The 18,174-nt window shown below is 42.9% G+C and overlaps 1 protein-coding gene across 1 annotated transcript in view; it reads right to left on the reverse strand.

The window, feature by feature from the left end:
- TRIB2 (tribbles pseudokinase 2) overlaps nucleotides 1-17,532 on the reverse strand; it is a 32,972-nt gene extending 15,440 nt beyond the window's left edge. Inside the window, exons 1-2 of the mRNA XM_081941884.1 lie at nucleotides 15,798-17,532; nucleotides 9,483-9,775 (exon numbers count right to left, since the gene is read on the reverse strand). Of these exons, the coding sequence (XP_081798010.1) occupies nucleotides 9,483-9,775; nucleotides 15,798-16,067 (563 nt within the window). The 5' untranslated portion in view covers nucleotides 16,068-17,532. The remainder of the gene's footprint in view (nucleotides 1-9,482; nucleotides 9,776-15,797) is intronic.
- Between the last annotated feature and the right edge of the window lie 642 nt (nucleotides 17,533-18,174).

The raw sequence follows: 18,174 nt of genomic DNA on the forward strand, positions 1-18,174 counted from the left end.
AAAACGGAAACGTACGCAGACCTTACAAAACATAATAATCTCTAATAAGAAAGTTAGAATCTAATACTGAACTTGTTCAATAGAGAAAAAGCAGTATATACGTACTTTGAAGCCAAATGGAATTATGTTAACTAATTCACTTTTTACCATTTGATAAATGAGATGTGCTGCCAAGGAGGACAAAAATCCACCTTCCCACATGCTGGCAAATTCAAAATTCATTAGGAAAAGCATTATTTTTCTGGGATGAAGTGTAACCTCTGCTTTCACCTTCCACAGCTAAGGAGCTATTCCATTTGACCTTGCAGCTTTTCATTCTGTTCTGAGTTAATAAGGTCTATTCATCTTCATATCCATAACTATGTCTTTGTGGGGGGGGGGGGGGGAGGTTCAAGGAAACCTGATATGGACCCAGCATGCATATTAGATGAAGCCAAAGAAAGGAGGAAAAAAAAACACAAAAATCTACTGGTGGAGAAATGAAAGGTTCTAAAAAAGGGTGGTGGGAAGTTGAATTACGAATACTGCACAATTATTGCTAATCTGCCTCATTGTGAAACCAATCTCATGTCCTAAAACAATGCAGATTGATTTAGGAGTTTCAAATGCCTTCTTAAATGTTATTAAATGTTCAAAATGAACCAAGACAGATACTACAGCTACACTGCTTGGCTGTATGCCTCAACTGCTTGAATTTTTACAGAGTTTCTTCCTGTTGATTACAGTAGATTCCAGATAGATAGATAGATAGATAGATAGATAGATAGATAGATAGATAGATAGATAGATAGATAGGAAGGAAGGAAGGAAGGAAGGAAGGAAGGAAGGAAGGAAGGAAGGAAGGAAGGAAGGAAGGAAGGAGGCATGCTGCAAACAGTCTCTATAGCAGCAATGGTGAACCTTTTTTGGCTCGCGTGCCAAGTGACTTCCAGAAGTGACTTCTGGTTTGCTCATAGGGTCGTTTTTCGTCCTCCGAAGCTTTCAGGGAAGCCTCTGGAAGGCCCCTGAAGGCTCCAGAGGGCTTAAACCGAACTTCTGGTTTGCCCGTAGGCCATTTTTTTTGCACTCCGGAGGTTTCAGGGAAGCTCCTAAAGCCTCCGGAGGGCCACCGGGGGCGGGGGAGGCTGTCTTCGCCAGGCTCCTATAAAGCCTCTGGAGCTCTATGGCCTAAAAAAAGGCTAAAGTCAGCTGGCCAGCACGCGCCTTGCTTGCCCTGACAAATGGCTCAGCGTGCCACCTGTAGCACGTGGGCCATAGGTTTGCCATCCTGGCTCTATAGAATCATGGCATTTACGCTAAATAGGTGCATGCCAGTATGGATTCCATTTGCGCTTCACCGAAGCATCCTTAGAAAATGAGAAAAATGTTGATTTGTCTATGGCAGGGGTGTCAAAACTCAATTTTCATTGAGGGCTGCATCAGGATCATGTTTGACCTCAGGGGGCCGGAGTGGATGTGACTGGGGTAGGCGTGGCCAGCTCTACATCACTCATTTCGGGGGTTCCTGTGGTGGCCCAAGCACTCTGCCAGAGAAAAAAGGCTCTTTGCTGTTTCCAGGGCGGCCCTGAAGGCCAGAACTAAGCACCTCACGGGCCAGATATGGGCCCTGGGCCTTGAGTACAATACAATACAATACAATAGCAGAGTTGGAAGGGACCTTGGAGGTCCTCTAGTCCAACCCGCTGCCTAGGCAGGAAACCCTATACCGTTCCAGACAAATGGCTATCCAACATCTTCTTAAAGACTTCCAGAGGGAAGTTGTTCCACTGATTAATTGTTCTAACTGTCAGGAAATTTTTCCTCAGTTTTAAGTTGCTTCTCTCCTTGATTAGTTTTCACATGTTGTTTCTTGTTCTACCCTCAGGTGCCTTGGAGAATAGTTTGACTTCTTCTTTGTGGCAACCCCTGAGATATTGGAACACTGCCATCATGTCTCCCCTAGTCCTTCTTTCTATTAAACTAGACATACCCAGTTCCTGCAACCGTTCTTCATATGTTTTAGCCTCTAGTCCCCTAATCCTATTTGTTGCTCTTCTCTGCACTCTTTCTAGAGTCTCCCCTGATCTATGGAGATTCTCAGTCATCAGAGATCACGGTTGTCCCAAAGGTGCTTTTTCCAAAGGCAACTGGACTTCCTTTGTTTTTCCTTGAAGACGTTTCGCTTCTCATCCCAAGAAGCTTCTTCAGTTCTGAAACATTACGTGATATAGAACTGAAAAGCTTCTTGGATGCGAAGCGAGACGTCTTTAAGGAAAAACAACGCCTTTTGAAAAAGCACCTTTGGGATGACAAATGTGTTGGGTGGCTGTTTTGCTTGGCGAAGGGCCAACTCGCCGAGGGGGAAAAGTCAAAGGTAAACCCGTGGAGTTTGAGAGAGGAGGTCCATTTGGCTTCTAGAATAATTATATGTTCTGTGGCATAGCTACACCCACCATAGTCGCCCAGCCTTTAATGAACAGGCAAGCCCCATCACAGAAGTCATACCGGGAACATACCTGTTCACATTCCAAGTGTGCTGCCAGTGTTAAGTTGCCATCCTCCCCATGCCTGAGAGTGCAATTCACAACAAGGGCTTCCCTGGTGTCTAGTTTTTAGTGAGTCAGCCAAACCCACAAACCACATGAGGGCTCTGCTGATCCCTGCTAGGCTAAACAGAAGATCTGAGGGAAGCCAAATCTGTGCAAATAGCAGAGCTTATGGGGCAACTGCTGTACCAAGCACAACACTTGTTGTTGCCGCTCTTTTTTTCCTCTTCATCCACCATTCCAGTTCAGCTAGCCACAGGGAATTGTTGCCAGAAGAATGATGCAAACCACAAATATTAAACTGGTTGAACTTAGAAGCTAAATGCCATTAAGAGACAAGACATACAATGAGAAGTACATAAAGCAAAGCCTGCTGGCTTTGGTGTGTACATAGTGAGAATAGCAAAAAGGAAAAAAAAAATTAATATCAAAATATTAAATATCAACAAGGGAGACGGCGGCTCAGTGGATAAGATGCTGAGCTTGTCGATCAGAAAGTTTGACGGTTTTAATCCCTAGCGCTACGTAACAGGGTGAGCTCCCATTACTTGTCCCAGCTTCTGCCAACCTAGCAGTTCGAAAGCAAGTAACAAACGCAAGTAGAAAAATAGGAACCACTTTGGTGGGAAAGTTAACAGTGTTCCGTGTGCCTTCGGCCTTTAGACATGCTGGCCACATGACCATGGAGATGTCTTCGGACAGCGCTGGCTCTTTGGCTTTGAAACAGAGATGAGCACCGCCCCCTAGAGTCGGGAACGACTAGCACATATGTGCGAAGGGAACCTTTACCTATTAAATATCTTTTTTTTAAGTACATATTTTTTTAAATCAGTCTTTCAGATGGCATGGCTCCAGCCCAGCTTCCTCTCTTCATTGAATATATTTTTAAAACAATCCCTGATGGGCTGAACATCTGAAAATCTGAATTGCCATCTAATAATTGGGAAGGTTACCTTCAGTAAATGGTGAGCCCTATCATTGAGGTGTGGTGGCGCAGAATGCAGTATTACAGGCTGGCTCTGCCCATTGCCAGCAGTTTGATCCTGACTGTCTGAAGGCTGACTCAGCCTTCCATCCTTGCAAGGACCCAAATTGTTGGGGGCAATAGGCTGAATTTGTAAACCGCTTACGAGAGGGCTGTAAAGCACTGTGAAGTGGTATATAACTGCTATTGCTATCTCTGGATGAGGGTACCTAGGATTACTTCTGCTTGTGGCAGAAACAACTGGGAAATCTGGTCTCAGAGGCTGCTTCGCCAATTTCCTGTGCAGCCTTCAGCAAGGAACTGTCAGATTCAGTTCCTCAGTTGCAAAAATGGAAATAAAACCAGTATTGTTCATCTGGTTGCACAGAGGATGTTTACTGTAAAGATCACACCGAGTTCCATGGCTGCATATTATTACAAAGATTAATACATTGTTCTACTGACTGTTTTCATGCAAATCAGCTGAGAAACTCAGTGTTAAGATATATCTAAAAATAGCCTTATTGTGTCACTTGAAATTCCTAGAAGACTGGGCTCCTTTGGTTTGTTTTCGAGGAAGGCAGCATATGGATTTGTTCTTCCTGAAAGCACACATTAGAGCTAAGCAACTGACGAGCAGTGGACTGTCATAGCACATATTAACAGGTGAAGAACAAAGAGCCAAAGCTTAAGACAAACCTGTTACTTGACAAGAGGTAGGGAATGCTAGAGCTTGCATCACTGGTTATGTTTTGGGGATAGTTTCCTTTCCCTGAATTTGCAAAACCAAAGCCTAAAATGGACTAATGCTATCTTCAGAACAACAGGTAAGGTTTTACTTTATTTGAGCCCCTCCAGTGAAGTCTTGAATCCAACTCATTCAAGTGACTTCCCTGTTTATTTAATTAGATTTTTATCCCACCTTCATTACTTTATGCATAACCCAAGATGGCAAACTTACATAATCCTTCTTCCTCCTCCTATTTTCCCCACAACAACAATCTGGTGAGGTGAGGTGAATTGGGCTAAGAAAGAAGTGGCCCAAAGTCCCCCAGATGGCTTTCATGACTAGAATTTACAGTGTCCTGGTTTCTAGCCTGACATCTTAACCAGATAACCATGAGAAATCCATCTGATTTGGGGATCTATTTTCTAGCTGCATATGGAATCCCATCCATCCACCCATCCTCTATCCCTCCCTCCATCTTGATATACTGTATATCTATGCATTAAAATTCTTAACATAATGAAAAAATATTACTGTCTTCCCAGTCCAGAGATATTTCCCACTGTTAAAAAATGGCCACCTAGAATGCAAAAAACCTTCCAAAATAATAGAATCTTTTTGAAAATATTACTAGCAAAGCTGATTAACAAGTATGAATTCTAAGCATTAAATATTATGACAGCCAACATTTGAAATTTAATTGAAGACTTTTTAAAAGTATTTGCTGAATATAATTTACTGGCAGGACAAAATGATTGCAATAGGAAAAAAAGTGATAACACAAAAGCTGAACATATTATTTTCATTTCAAAACATCATCTTAGTTATGTCAGGCAATGCTAATAGCTTGACTATATATTGATCAAAATAATCAATTAAATGAAAGTGAGAAGGGATCAATCTTTTGTGTTTGGGCACTAGCATAAATGGTAACACACTCAACAATTCTTTAAAAAAAAAGAGAGATAGAGAGATATATCAACTGCCAGTAAATCTAAATCTATTAATGGAAAGAACATAAAATATACATATAAAAAATACGGTACGTCACATTGTGCCACGCAAAAGGTAACAGTTCAAGTTGGCATTCTTTAAACACTGATTCAGATATAATAGTTGATCTTATTCATCAGGATCCAAGGCCTTGCTCCCCTCTCTTATACACATATGTCAAGGTTGTAAAATACCAAGCATAGAGCCACACAATTCATGTAGTAACAACAGCCTATTAATCTCCAGCAAGATGAGGTTGAGCACCAGAACATTATATCACAACCAAGAATACATTAAAGCAAGACACCAATTCAGAACAAAGTATATACTTGGGAATACGCAGCTATATGGAACTTCTGAACAAAGACTACCTCTCTCCAAATATATGCTGCTTTATTCTCAAAGAGGAAAATAGGCAGGACTCATGTGGACAAGGCACCATCATCAGGAAGAAGCAAGGAGCCTACAAGAATGCTAGGAAATGGAAGTGCAATTTATGGAACAAGAATGGGGTTTTTATACAAGGAATTATACTGCCTTATTTTATACAAATGAACACAATATAGAAATCTGAAAGTTCGGGGTTTCAAAGAGCACAGAAACCTCAGTGGATGCAAAAAGTCCCTGATTGTAGGTCTATGTTCTTCATGGAGAAAACACATGGAACGCAGATTGAACTGGTGCATTTTATTATTCATCCTCTGTGTTCACGATACATCAATGACAGAAGACCTCAGTATGAATTTGAAGTTCCTTCTCAGCAGGCAAAGAAATGCATTCCATATTCTACACATCTTAATCAAACAACGATTGAATACAGATTCTAAACACGTATGACTTTCTAGAAGGAATGAATGCAGTGCTGAAATCTGGAACTCTTAAAAGCAACCATTCGCCCACAACTTTTAGTAATTACTAAGAACGTACATTCAATGTGAAGCTGAAAGGGAGAACTATTGCCACTATAGTATTGCTGAATAACTTATATTAACAGGGTGTTGTAGGCTTGCACAAATCAACCCTGTCCAGATAGTAATTTCTATAGGCTTATGAAACATTACTGGATTTTTAAAGAACTTCCATGATCAAAATGAACTGATATAAGTGCCGTGTAACCGTGTCAACCCGAACAGATTTATGCACCGAATCAATACATTTTTGTTTTAACTATGCAACTTGGCTTTGTTTCACAACAACAACAAAGCATCTAACCATTTTCTTCCTATGTGCTACTCTGTACAATGCTTCCGATTCAGTTCTAAAGAAATGCTTTGAAACATGTGGGAAACACAAAGGAAGCCTCCCACATGGGGACTCATGAAAGCAACAGTGTCCATTTCCAGTATCATGCTGCTCTTCAGGATTGTGCTGCAGGAGTGCAATCCTAAGAACGGATGAAGCTCTTTTAGTGAGTCAACACCAGGTGTTCCTTTCATATTCCTGTTCATGGTAAATGTATCTGCTGAATCGCAGCTGGAACACTGAAAAATCCAGCTGCGTTCCCTACAAAAGTTCCAAATCCAAAGTCTAAATCACATTGAAAGATTATGTGTGTAGGATAAAATTTGTATTCTCACAGGGATGGGAGCAGAGTCGGCCAAGAAAAGCCTACATTCCTGACCTCTCCATACCCAGACTCACACAGGTAGTCCTCCATGTATGATCACATTGGGCCCAGAATTTGAGTTGTTGAGTAAAGTGGTCATTAAGTGAGGTGCCACAGGAATGTTTTGCTGATGGTCTGCAATCCCAGCTTTTCCAATTGCGGTCATTAAGTCACACAATGCATGTCATTATTAAGAGGACCACTGGGTAGAAGGAGCACGAGAACACTGGCATTAGCTAGCATTTCCCCCAGATTTGAGCCCTGTTTCTCCAGTGCAGGGAAAGAATCTGAACCCTGCACCTGTGATGGTGAACCTATGGCACATGTGCCAGAAGTGGCACGGTAAGTCATCTCTCTGGGCATGCCAGCCGTCACCCGTTGCTCTTCCGTGTTCTGGAGTTCACATGCATGCTGGCCAGCTGATCTTCACGTGCATGGGACACCAGAAACTGGAAGAGTAGCTCCCAGACGTGCATGCGCACGCCCGGAAGCTGAGCTTCTGGTTTTCAGCATACACATGCATGCCAGCCAGCTGTTCTTCACAGAAACTGGCAGACCAACCAGTTGTTCTCCTGGAAACTGGAAGACCAGGTGACCAGCACACATGCGCATGCTGGAAACCAGAAGCTTAGCTCTGCGCGGTGAAAAGCGCACTCCCGATTTCCGGTGCTCCCGCACTCCCGTTTCGGCACTCAGTGCCGAATAGGTTTGCCAACACTGCCCTACACTATGTAACCAAAGTTTGTTGAATAAGATCTAAACAGCTTGATCCATGAGTTATAAACTACAACATACAAAATATTCATATAACATCCTAAGCTAAAACCCAACAAGCCATTTTGTAGCATCGTGTGTTGTCTCTGATCCCACTTAAGTGAGAGCTATGTCAGATGCTCTTTATCAAAAGGCATCACCTCCAATAAGCAATGAAGGGCAGCCTAATGCTTAAGGATTGTGCATCAATCCCAGAGACCCATAGGACATTCCGCTCCCTCTCTGGACCCTTGCTGAACCTTCTGTCCCCCCCCCCCCCCCCGATGTACCATTCTGGGAGTAGTTCTGAAGGGACTGGGAGCAAATCCTCTAAACTGGAAGCAGCCTAGAGAACTTACTTTTGGAAGCCACCAATTCTTCCAGAACAGCCTGGGCCAAGAAGTCAAATGAAATTAAAGCATGGTCCAGAGAGAGACTGGAATGTGTTGCTTCCAAATTGGCAAGCTCTACATATCCCTGCTAGTGACCTACTTGCAACCAATGCAGAGTGGAACAGAAGGAGATCAATCTTTCTAGATTGGCTTTTTTAAGGATCATGAGGCAGGATACCAGACCAAAATTGCAATACAAATGTTGTTGTAAAAATTTGTTTTATTATTAAAATTTCTTTTAGAAAAGCACTTAAAAGTAATACACACTGGCAATTCTGATTAGGCAACATTTTTTTAAAAAACTGAGAAACAATCAATGTGGTTTTTGGCACCTTTCACAATGTTCCCGATAGGTATTTCATAAACCTGAAGAATCAAACTGTAGCCTCTGAAAACTCCAGACATAATCCAACTGTTACTCTTTTAAAATAACTCACATTCTTGTTTTCATCACAACATACATACATTGCCACCAATTTGGAAATGATGAAAATGTACACGTAACAGCTAAAAATTGTAGCATAACTCTAGAGTTTAAGACTAGGTGCATAAAAAAGGTTTTTGGGTGGAAAGAAAATAATTTGTGCTTCTAGATTTTAGCTGTCACAAGAGGATGGGCTCAAGAATACAGCCGCATGAAATGCTCTTCCCAGTGAACCCACTGAAAAGGGGAAAGGTCAAAAACGCAGCTGAAACAACTCATGCACAAGAGTAATATTAATAGCTCTATGTAGGAAAGCAACTTGTTATGAAACTACAATCCAAAAGTTCATCTCATGGGAAAATTTCATATATTTTTTTGTAGATTAGTCAACTTGGATATCGATAGGTTTTATATGGATGGGGCACCTATAGTTCTTCAAAGATTACTGAACTATATGCCCCAACACTTGTAGTTCAGGTACAGTGGCCAAGATATAGCAATAGCACTTAGACTTTTATACCGCTTCACAGTACTTTACAGCCCTAAGAGGTTTACAGAGTCAGCATATTGTCTCCCAACAATCTGAGTCCTCATTTTACCAACCTAAGAAGAATGGAAGGCTGAGTCAACCTTCAGCTGGAGAGAATCGAACTGCTGGCAGTCGGCAGAATTTGCCAGCAGAATACTGCATTCTAACCTCTGCACCACCATGGCTCTGGGTCTGATAGTGAAAAGACATAAGTTGAAGATTACCCCCAGCCATGGAAACTCATGGATAACCATTTCCTCTCAGCCCATGCCTTGAACACCAGGAAGGGCATCCATCTTGTAACCAAATAGACACCCGGAGACCACAAGCTAAGTGGTGGCTTCTCCTCAACCCAGACTTTTCAAGGAAGTGAAGATGAGCTACCAGCTTCCCTCAAACTCCACTAAAATCTTCTTTTTTTCTACTGGTCGAAGTTTAACTGAGGGAGATATCAGGAACAGTAGTCAGAAAAGAAGCCTTTTGAAATGGCAAACTACAGCAATGCCTTCCCTGAGGGGAGCAGGGAGAGGGAGACGTCGGGGAGGGAGGGGAGAGATGCCTTTTCTCACCTTTCTTCATCCTTGAAAATGAATTTCCGCAGCTTGAGATCCCTCAGGACCAGCCCGCCATCATGACAGTGCGCTACAGCAGAGGCTATCTGATAGAACAGCTTGGCTGCCTCTTCCTCCTTCAGCTTCTTGCAGGTACGAACAAAGGAGTGCATGTCCCCATAGCTCCGCTCAAAGAACACGTAGGCCTTCGTCTCTCCAAGAATGACTTCGGTGATTTGGTTGATGTTGTCGTGAGGAAGCAGGCAAAAACATGGCGCCAGTAATTCTTGGTAGCAGCCAATATCGAACACCTAGAATTGGAGTTCACAGTAAAAGAAAGGGTTAACCAAAAGGAAGACCAATCCCCCCCCCCCAATCCAAAATATATACCATATTTTTCAGAGTATAAAACGCACCAAGATTTTGAAGAGGTAAATTAAAAAAAACAATTTTTGCACTCTGCAGACTTCCCAAAAACGGCCCATTTTTTTTGTCAAACAAAAGGCATGCATAGTCTTTAGGAAGTTTATAGAGTGCTCCTGGGGGATGTGGGGGCAAAAGGGAGCAAAAAACAGCCCATTTTTTTGCTCATTTTTGCCCTCCTCAGCCCCCAGGAGAATTCTGGAAGCCTCCTAAAGGCTATGCATGGCCATTTTTGCAAACGGGGCAGCCAAAAATTCTGTATTCAGTGTATAAGACGCACCCAGATTTTCAACCTTTTTTGAAGGAAAAAGGTGTGTCTTACGTTCTGAAAATACGGTGGGTGGGTGTGTATATATGTATATGTATGTGTGTGTGTGTGTGTGTGTGTATGTGTGTGTGTATGTGTGTGTGTGTGTGTACACACACACATATATGTTTGTTGTATTCGAGTCTTTTCCCGTGTAAGATTGAGATTGTCTTGGCAACGTTTCAGCGAGGTCTCACTCGCCATCTTCAGGCGACTGAGACCTCGCTGAAATGTTGCCAAGACAATCTCAATCTTACACGGGAAAAGACTCAAATACAACAAGACCAGCATAGGAAAATGTACGAATATGTGTGTGTGTGTGTGTGTGTGCGTGTGTGTGTGTGCGCGTGTGTATGTATGTATGTATATCCAAAATACACAAAAAAATACAAAATATGTTGTAGACATACTGAGTTAGAACTGGTCAACCTAGGACTAAGAAATTAGCTTTAGTCAATCAGCCATTGCCCAGTGTGTTGAGTTAATAAACCCCAAAATTTCCCCAGACAGCAGAGATTCAGGGAATTCTGGAAGTGGCAATCCCAATATATCTGCGGGCTGATAAGTCTGACAAAGGAGGAGTTAACTGTAAGAGACATTTTTACTTGAATCCTTAATGCCCTGGGCAGGCATTTTCCATAATGAAACTCTGTCTTCTCCTCCCCCTCCAGCTCCCAAAGCTTGGTGGTTAAAATGTAAACGGTTTTAGCTGGGGGAGGGAAGGGATGTATTTTCCCCCAATGAAAACAAAAAGGGGGCAGATTACTTTTTTAAAAAAGCTCTCTAGATGGAGAAAGAGAATTAAAAATCCCTGATGGCCCAGCATCTGATTTAATTTTCTATCTGGGATACAATGGCGGCTGCCCTACATTAAAAGGAAGTTTACCAGCCTGTAAGTCCTGTGCTTTTCCTCTCATCATTTGAATGGAATTCTAGAACAGCATTTGCAAAATAAGTAGGGCTCCCCTATTTTTACTGGGAAGTGAAATGTCTTCAAAGAAAAACCAGGAAGCCCAGTTGCCTCTTGATAAAGCAACTTTGGGACCTGGATGACTGAAAATCTCCGTAGACGTTTGCTTATGTCCTTATTACCACATTGGGAAAGGGAGAAGTATCTTTCCCCTCTTTATCTTGGATAGCACAGCTAGATCACTAAGAAGCATTGGCAGGACCCTTCAGCTTGGTAATAAAAAACCCATTGGGACAATATTGATGCAGACATCCTTTAGCCTTGTCTGTCTCCGCCGGAAAGTGGAGCCAATATACCAATTACTGATTTGCAGCTCTAAATGGAAAAAAAGGAAAAAAAATAACCTCCCTGTTTCTTTCTACCATCAGGGAAGAAAAGTGGACCGTTTCATGCATGAGAGTCCAGTGTGTTATTGGCAGAGCTGTGCTGGCAGGCCTTGTGAAGCTGTGATGACACAGGTCTTTTCATCCAAGAAGCTTCTTCGGCTCTGCCTGGATGGTGGGGAATGGAAGGATTTCCATGTATACTCTTTGCAGACAGCTAGTCATTTGCATCTTTTTAGTGGCCACTTGGAATGTTTATCTGTGCCCTCAGGGTCACCTAAGTAGTGCAAATGGGTGTGGAGCCTTCAGCAGTTCCAAAAAGGCTCCACACCCATTTGCACTACTCAGGTGAACTTGAGGACACAGACAAACCTCCAAGTGCTTCAATGACCCTCTAAAAGGATGCAAATGACCAGCTGTCTGCAAGGAGTATAAATCCTTCCATTCCCCACCATCCAGCCAGAGATGAAGAAGCTTCTTGGATGAGAAGTGAAACGTCTTCAAAGAAAAACCAGAAAATCCAATTGCCCCTTTGGGACAAGGATGCTTTAAGCAGTGTTCTCCCAATTTGGCCTCCTGGCCCATCTCATCCAGCAGTCTGTGCTCATAGTGGCCAAAACTACTGTACAAGGAAGCCCATTAGTCTCCCAGCAGATGGTCTTCAGTCATACTGACATCGAGGCTGATCCACAATTCTGTTTTATGGTGTTGTATACAAATGCCAGGCAAGCTGCAATTTGTATGGTTTGGTGTTAGCGGATTTGTGAACTCAAACTGATTTATAACTATGATTTTATCAAGAGTATAATCTCTGCAAATACTTTGGCAGTCAATCATACATGATTTCCTTGGCTGAAATCATGTGAGAAACTCATGACTACCACATTTTAATCTAGCTCCTTATGTAAACCCAAGCTGTAGGGGACCAGTTTCTGGTTCACTGTTTTGTACAAACTTTTAACGATTGGGTTGATGTGGTTGCATTGATTATGGGCAAAGGTTTTATACGAGCAATCTCACTGGGTTCAAAAGGATCTATAGCTAGGAGGGACAGGAACTTCCTAACAGGATTTCCTTTGCTTTTAAAAGATGGAGAGAGATATGGAGTTGCTCAGGTCTCGGGGTATGTATTTGAAAGACACATGAGAATAAGAAAAGTTTCAAAATCTCTTTGCTTGTGATAGCCTATATACGAGAAATAGGAGATGCATGTATTTATTTGGCTTTCAGGCCACCTTCAATTAAAAGGAAACGGATAAATTCTTCTTGAGAAAATGATAGGGATGCATAGATTACCTTTAGGTTGGACTACATTTGGTTTTCATCAAGAATTCAGACTTCTGACACTTCTAGGCAAGTATCTCTTTAAGAGCAAGTGTATCCCTTATGACTTATGAATGAAAGTGCTCCCAACACTAAAAAGTTACATAAATCGACCAATCATGAATGAATGAGTGCTTGAGACATGTAGAAGATTCATAAAGAGCTTCATTGAAAATAATGGAAATACTGCAAGTAGGTCACACCAATATTATGGGGAAAATTCCCTGCATTTGTTTTCCTTAGGAATGAAGGTCAGAAAAGTTACAAAGACAGGTTAATATTATTACTAAGAATGCTCCTCCAGACACCAGGCTGTCCAATTTAAGGTTACATGGAATTTACTCTGTTACTACAGAAGTTACAGTAAAAAAATAGCCTTTTGTTTTAAGTGAAGGACTAAGGAGGTGAGTTTGTTCTTATCATATGTCAAAATCAATTTTTGTCATCTCCCGACATGGGACAACACTTGCTGCATTTCTATGCATGTAGAAATAAGACTGCTTAATTTAGTGGGTCAAGGTCCGAGGTTAGCATGCACACGATTAAAGACTTACCAGTCTAGCAAAATGTTTCCTGAGAACTAAATGCAAAACATTGCCATTCGATGAACTGTTTCACCCTATCTGTATTGCCCCTCTAGATCTTTGAAATGTGGATGATAAAATGAAAATGTTGGACAGATTAATCACTATTGCTCTATCTGAGGAAGTGCAAGTAGATTTTGATAACACTGTATGAGGTCTACTCAGAATGAAATATCAACTATTTAATGTGGAGGGGGTGGTGCAGTAGACTTCAACCCTGAAGGACTATTCTCACAACTGTATCTTCATGAAAAATCAGATCAATTTTCAAGCACAGGGAAAAGGTGCAGGCTCTTTAAACAGCACTTTCCTCAACCCCCATGCAAAACTGTCTCTTTCAGGCTGACTTTTCAAATGCTTTTTTTCTTAGTTGAATTGTATTTAGATCAGAATGCCTGATTCTTAACTACTTTTGACTTCTGAGGAGGAAAGCAGCATTCATACAAGAGTGTAACAGTCCCAAAGAGGTTCCCAATGAAATTAAGATTGCTATCTGAGGAGCCACATATGGCACAAAAATCATATTTAGAAGAAATAAGGATGGGCAACTATGTGAATGCAGTTATTATTAGAAATTTACAAAAGTGCTGCAATTCAACTATCTTTCATTGGCATTTAACTTTTAATTATGAAGCATGTTTAATGGATCCTCCAAGGTTACATTAATATGACAAAGCAACTTAAGGTATTTATCATGACCATGATTGAAAGTAGTAGTTCTTAGGGGAAAGCTACATGTTTGTTACAAGAGATTTCTTCCTGGTTGCAAGAGGCATTAGGGGAAGGCTCCCCCTCTAAAAAAAAAAAAATCACTTCTTAAATATTTCCAGTGGAAGTATACAAGCTATTTTTGTATGTTCACATGTAAACATCTCATTTGGAGATATCAGCTGCTCTTTCTGCAGGATGCAAAGAATATTTTAATCTCTCTTTCTTAACAAGCCAATAAGATACAAATAGTCCCTTTTCCAGCACCTTGCAATACACAACAGGCAAGGTCAAATCCTCAGTGTAACATAAACAACAGTATAAAATACCAAAAACTAAATTTTCATTAACATCCAGTGGCCATGATTCACAAGTGACCAATGCATTTAGACTGCCCTGCAAAGCAAGTCTTTACAAGCAACCAGAGAATGCAATTTAATTTTCCCACCACGTAAGTCTAAATAGAAATCATCCACCAGTCAGTGGGACTGTACAAAGCTACTTTAATTATTTTAGGATGTTAATGGGCCTCTTGTTTGCTTCCAGCCATCAATGAAACCTCAGGATTACAAGACCTCTTTACGTATCCTTTCAAAAGACCTTCACTGGGAGGGGGGCGGGCTAAAATTGAAAAGATATAAAAATGACCATTTTCTCTTACTTGCCATCTGTTAAAACCTGATGGCATAGAAAACATTGCATTAAGCTGTGCATTAAGCAGCCAGGAAGAGTATACTGTATACTGTAAGCAGCACTTTAGGAACAAAGGAAACAGAATGGCCTCGGTGGTGAATGGGTGCTAGTTTCCCTATAGACAGGGGGTTTCCTCTCTCCCCCTCCCTCCAGTTCACAATGAAACTAAAGAGGCTGGGATGGGGAGCCAGCCACGCAGCAAGGGTAAGCAGCATTATTTGCCTTAAAAATGCAATTCTGCAAGGCTTTTTGAATGGTTGCTCCAAGGTGGGGGATGGTGTTTGAAAACAACTCATCTGGGTAAAAATAAATAAATAAATAAATAAATGCCGGGTTAACGGATTTTAAAAAATCAGCTTTGCAACCTCAAACCTTCGGATGATTTTTTGTTTGTTTGGGAAGAGAAACCGCTGCTCTACCAAGCTTGTTCCCAAATAGGTACCTACATATAGTACACTGAGGCTTGCAGCCTTAGGCAGACGAAGCTACCAGTAGCCTGTAATTATTAACTTGGCGTGTGTGTGTGTGTGTGTGTGTGTGTGTGTGTGTGTGTGGTTTATTCCTTCGCCCCCGAGAAGTATCCTGAGACTAGGAAGAATCGGCATCGTGCAAAGTTAAAAACATAAAATCGGAAGGAAAAGGGAAAGCGCTGTATTCAGGGATCCCGCTTTTAAACCCAACATCCCCACCCCCCCACCCCGGCTGTCTTTTTCAGCCTTTCCTCTTCCCCGCGGCTTTGGCTCTAGGCCACCGTTATAAACGTGGCCCATTGTCTGCAAAGTTGCCGAGAGCCGTTTAATTATGCAAGGCTTTGTTTGTTTAATTAAATTGCACCCAGCGCCTAAACCGGAGGCTCCCTTCCCCGGCAAAGCACACGCACACACACACTCTCCTTCGAGTACCCTTCTAAAAATAAACTTGCCAGACACAGGGAAAGGCCACGCTGCGCCTGCGAGCTTTCGGTGCAGAAAGGCAAGAGGGAGGGAAGGAAGGAAAAGTTACCTTGCAAAGCAGCTCCTCCTCGCTGTGCAGATGCAGGGCCCGGAAAATGTGGTCTCCTTCCAGAGGCTCCAGCAATAAGTATTTCCCGATGCAAGAAACGCAATGCGACAAGTTCGGCGTCTCTGGCGGGCTCGGCGAGCCAAGGTTGGGGCTAAAACTCTGGCTGGGTTCAGTCTGTCTTATAGACGAGAGCTCGTCGAAATCTTGAGTTTTGTTCCGAGGTCTTCCATACCGCGCTATCGTGATTGGGGTTGACCTTTGTATGTTCATGGGGATGGAGAAGAAACCCTCCCGAGAAATCCCCCCAATTTCTTTTCTTTCTTTTCTTTCTCACTCACTCACTCACAATTCTTTGGTGTGTAATAGGCCGGCCCGCAAGAATGCCTTTGTGCTGCGGTGCAAAGAAAAAAGAGAGCTCGGATGGCAGGTTTCTGTAGGATCTAACAGTCCCGGTTTTTCCAGCGCAAAAAGCAGAAGAATATGAATGGAAAAGGGGGTGCCGATCAATCGAGCGCTTCTCCCCGCCGGCGTTCGATTCGAATGTTGCCGATCTTTGTAAGTCAAACAGCGGCCAAGTCCCGCAAAGTAGCGAACTGAGCAAAAGCGAGGCCTCCTCGCCCCCCGCAAGGAAACGCCGCGGGGTTTAAAATCCAAACATTTGGGAAAGGCGTTTCGAAGGACCGGGGGGTTCGTTTTATATCAGACTCCGATTCCCAGTCGCTCGCGTGGAAAACTTCCCACGGGTTTATTTGAACGACGGGCTTTCTTTCTTTCTCTTGCTTTTTCAATAGGTTTTCTTTTAATAACCTGCTTTAAACTGTAGAGGGCGTCTGATCCTTTTTTCCCCTCGTGGAAAAGGACTCTATTCAGAGAAGCCACCAAAGACAAATAAATAAATTAAACAAAAAAACAGCAGCGGAGTATTTAACTTCGGCGGATGGCCGAGAAGCTCCCCTTTAACGGTGCGGGGGAAAGCCCGCTGCTACTTTGATCCGATCCGGATTTCTTCGAACCGAGTCTCCTGATTTTCGGCGGAAGAAAAAAAAAAACCGTTTCCCAAACTAAAAAGCGCCGCTCCTTTCACCAGGATCCCGAAGTGCGCAAAGCTCCGGGAGAGAGCTGCAGCTGCTGAATGGGGTCGCGTTGAGCGGGCTTCCTTTGATCAGACGGAAAAAAGTGTAACCGAGGACAAGGACAAATCGATGGCTCTTTAGCTTTCCATCATCGGCCTGGAGACGTCCGGTCTTTCTCCGTTGCTCCCCCGAAGGGTTTTAGTGCAGTTGCTGCACATGCAAGCAAAAAAAAAAAAACGGGGGGGGGGGAGATCACAAAGGACCAAAAAAAAAAAAGGAGAGAGAAAGCAATGCAGGGAAAGAAGAAAAAAAATAGCCCTCCCTGCTTCTTCTTCTTAGCCCCCTCCCCAGAGTCCTGAGATGCAGAAAAGGAGGGAGGAGATGCAGCCACTTCAATGCGAACCAATGGATCTTGCAGGCGCCGCTCTTTATTCCTAGAGGTAGGAGTGGGGAGGAAAGGGATGGCCGAGCCAATCCCTTTCAGCAAGCCATCGTCTCTCTGCACCACCTATGAACAGCTACTTACGTGGCTAAAGGGTCTTTCTTCGGTTCGCGGTGCCTCCCTATTCGAGGGGTCAGAAGCGGCGGCAGCGGCGGCGGTTCCGACGCTTACACGGACACCGCGCACAGGCTGACTGCCCGCTCCTCACCGCGGCGCAGCGCTCTGGCTGCCAGCAGAATACGCCCGCCCGCCCGACCCGAGCGGCTTTCCCATTGAGCCAAGGAAGCGTCAATCAGACGAGCAGCCTGCCAACCCCCTCGAAGTCTCCTCCTCCTCCTCCTCCCCCTTTCCACTCATTCAATGAGCCGGTTTCAGGGTAAACAAGGTGAAATATCCTTCCGCTGAGCAGGCTGTGAAATACGAGCTTTGTGAGCAGTTTCTAGCGGCTACTGTTGCTACTACTGCTACTACGGCGTTTCATTGACCTCTGCGCGTTTCCGTTTGGGCCGAGTTCTTTCTTCTGTCTCTGTGTGTATTTGTGTGTGTGTGGTTGTGTGTGCGCTTTCCCCGGAGAGATGGGAGGAGTTTTCTGTCCATTTATTATCCAAGTGCATTTGGGCCTTTTTATGAATTAAGTGACTCGCTTTAACGGGTGGTGTAAACACAGCGGGCTTGCACCGAAAAGCATTTTCCTTATATTTTTACCCTGTGTTTAAAAACAAAATGGATCTTTTGCTCATCTGGAATATAAAAAGATCATCCTAAGAAGAAGAGGGGAAAGCCACACCGAGGAGGCACAGTAGATAGATTGCATGATGCTAAAATAAAGCTTTTTTTTAAAGATTTCCTACGTTTTTGGTAG

Source organism: Natrix helvetica (genome assembly GCF_964273705.1).
Source record: "Natrix helvetica genome assembly, chromosome: 2".
NCBI classification, from domain to species: domain Eukaryota; kingdom Metazoa; phylum Chordata; class Lepidosauria; order Squamata; family Natricidae; genus Natrix; species Natrix helvetica.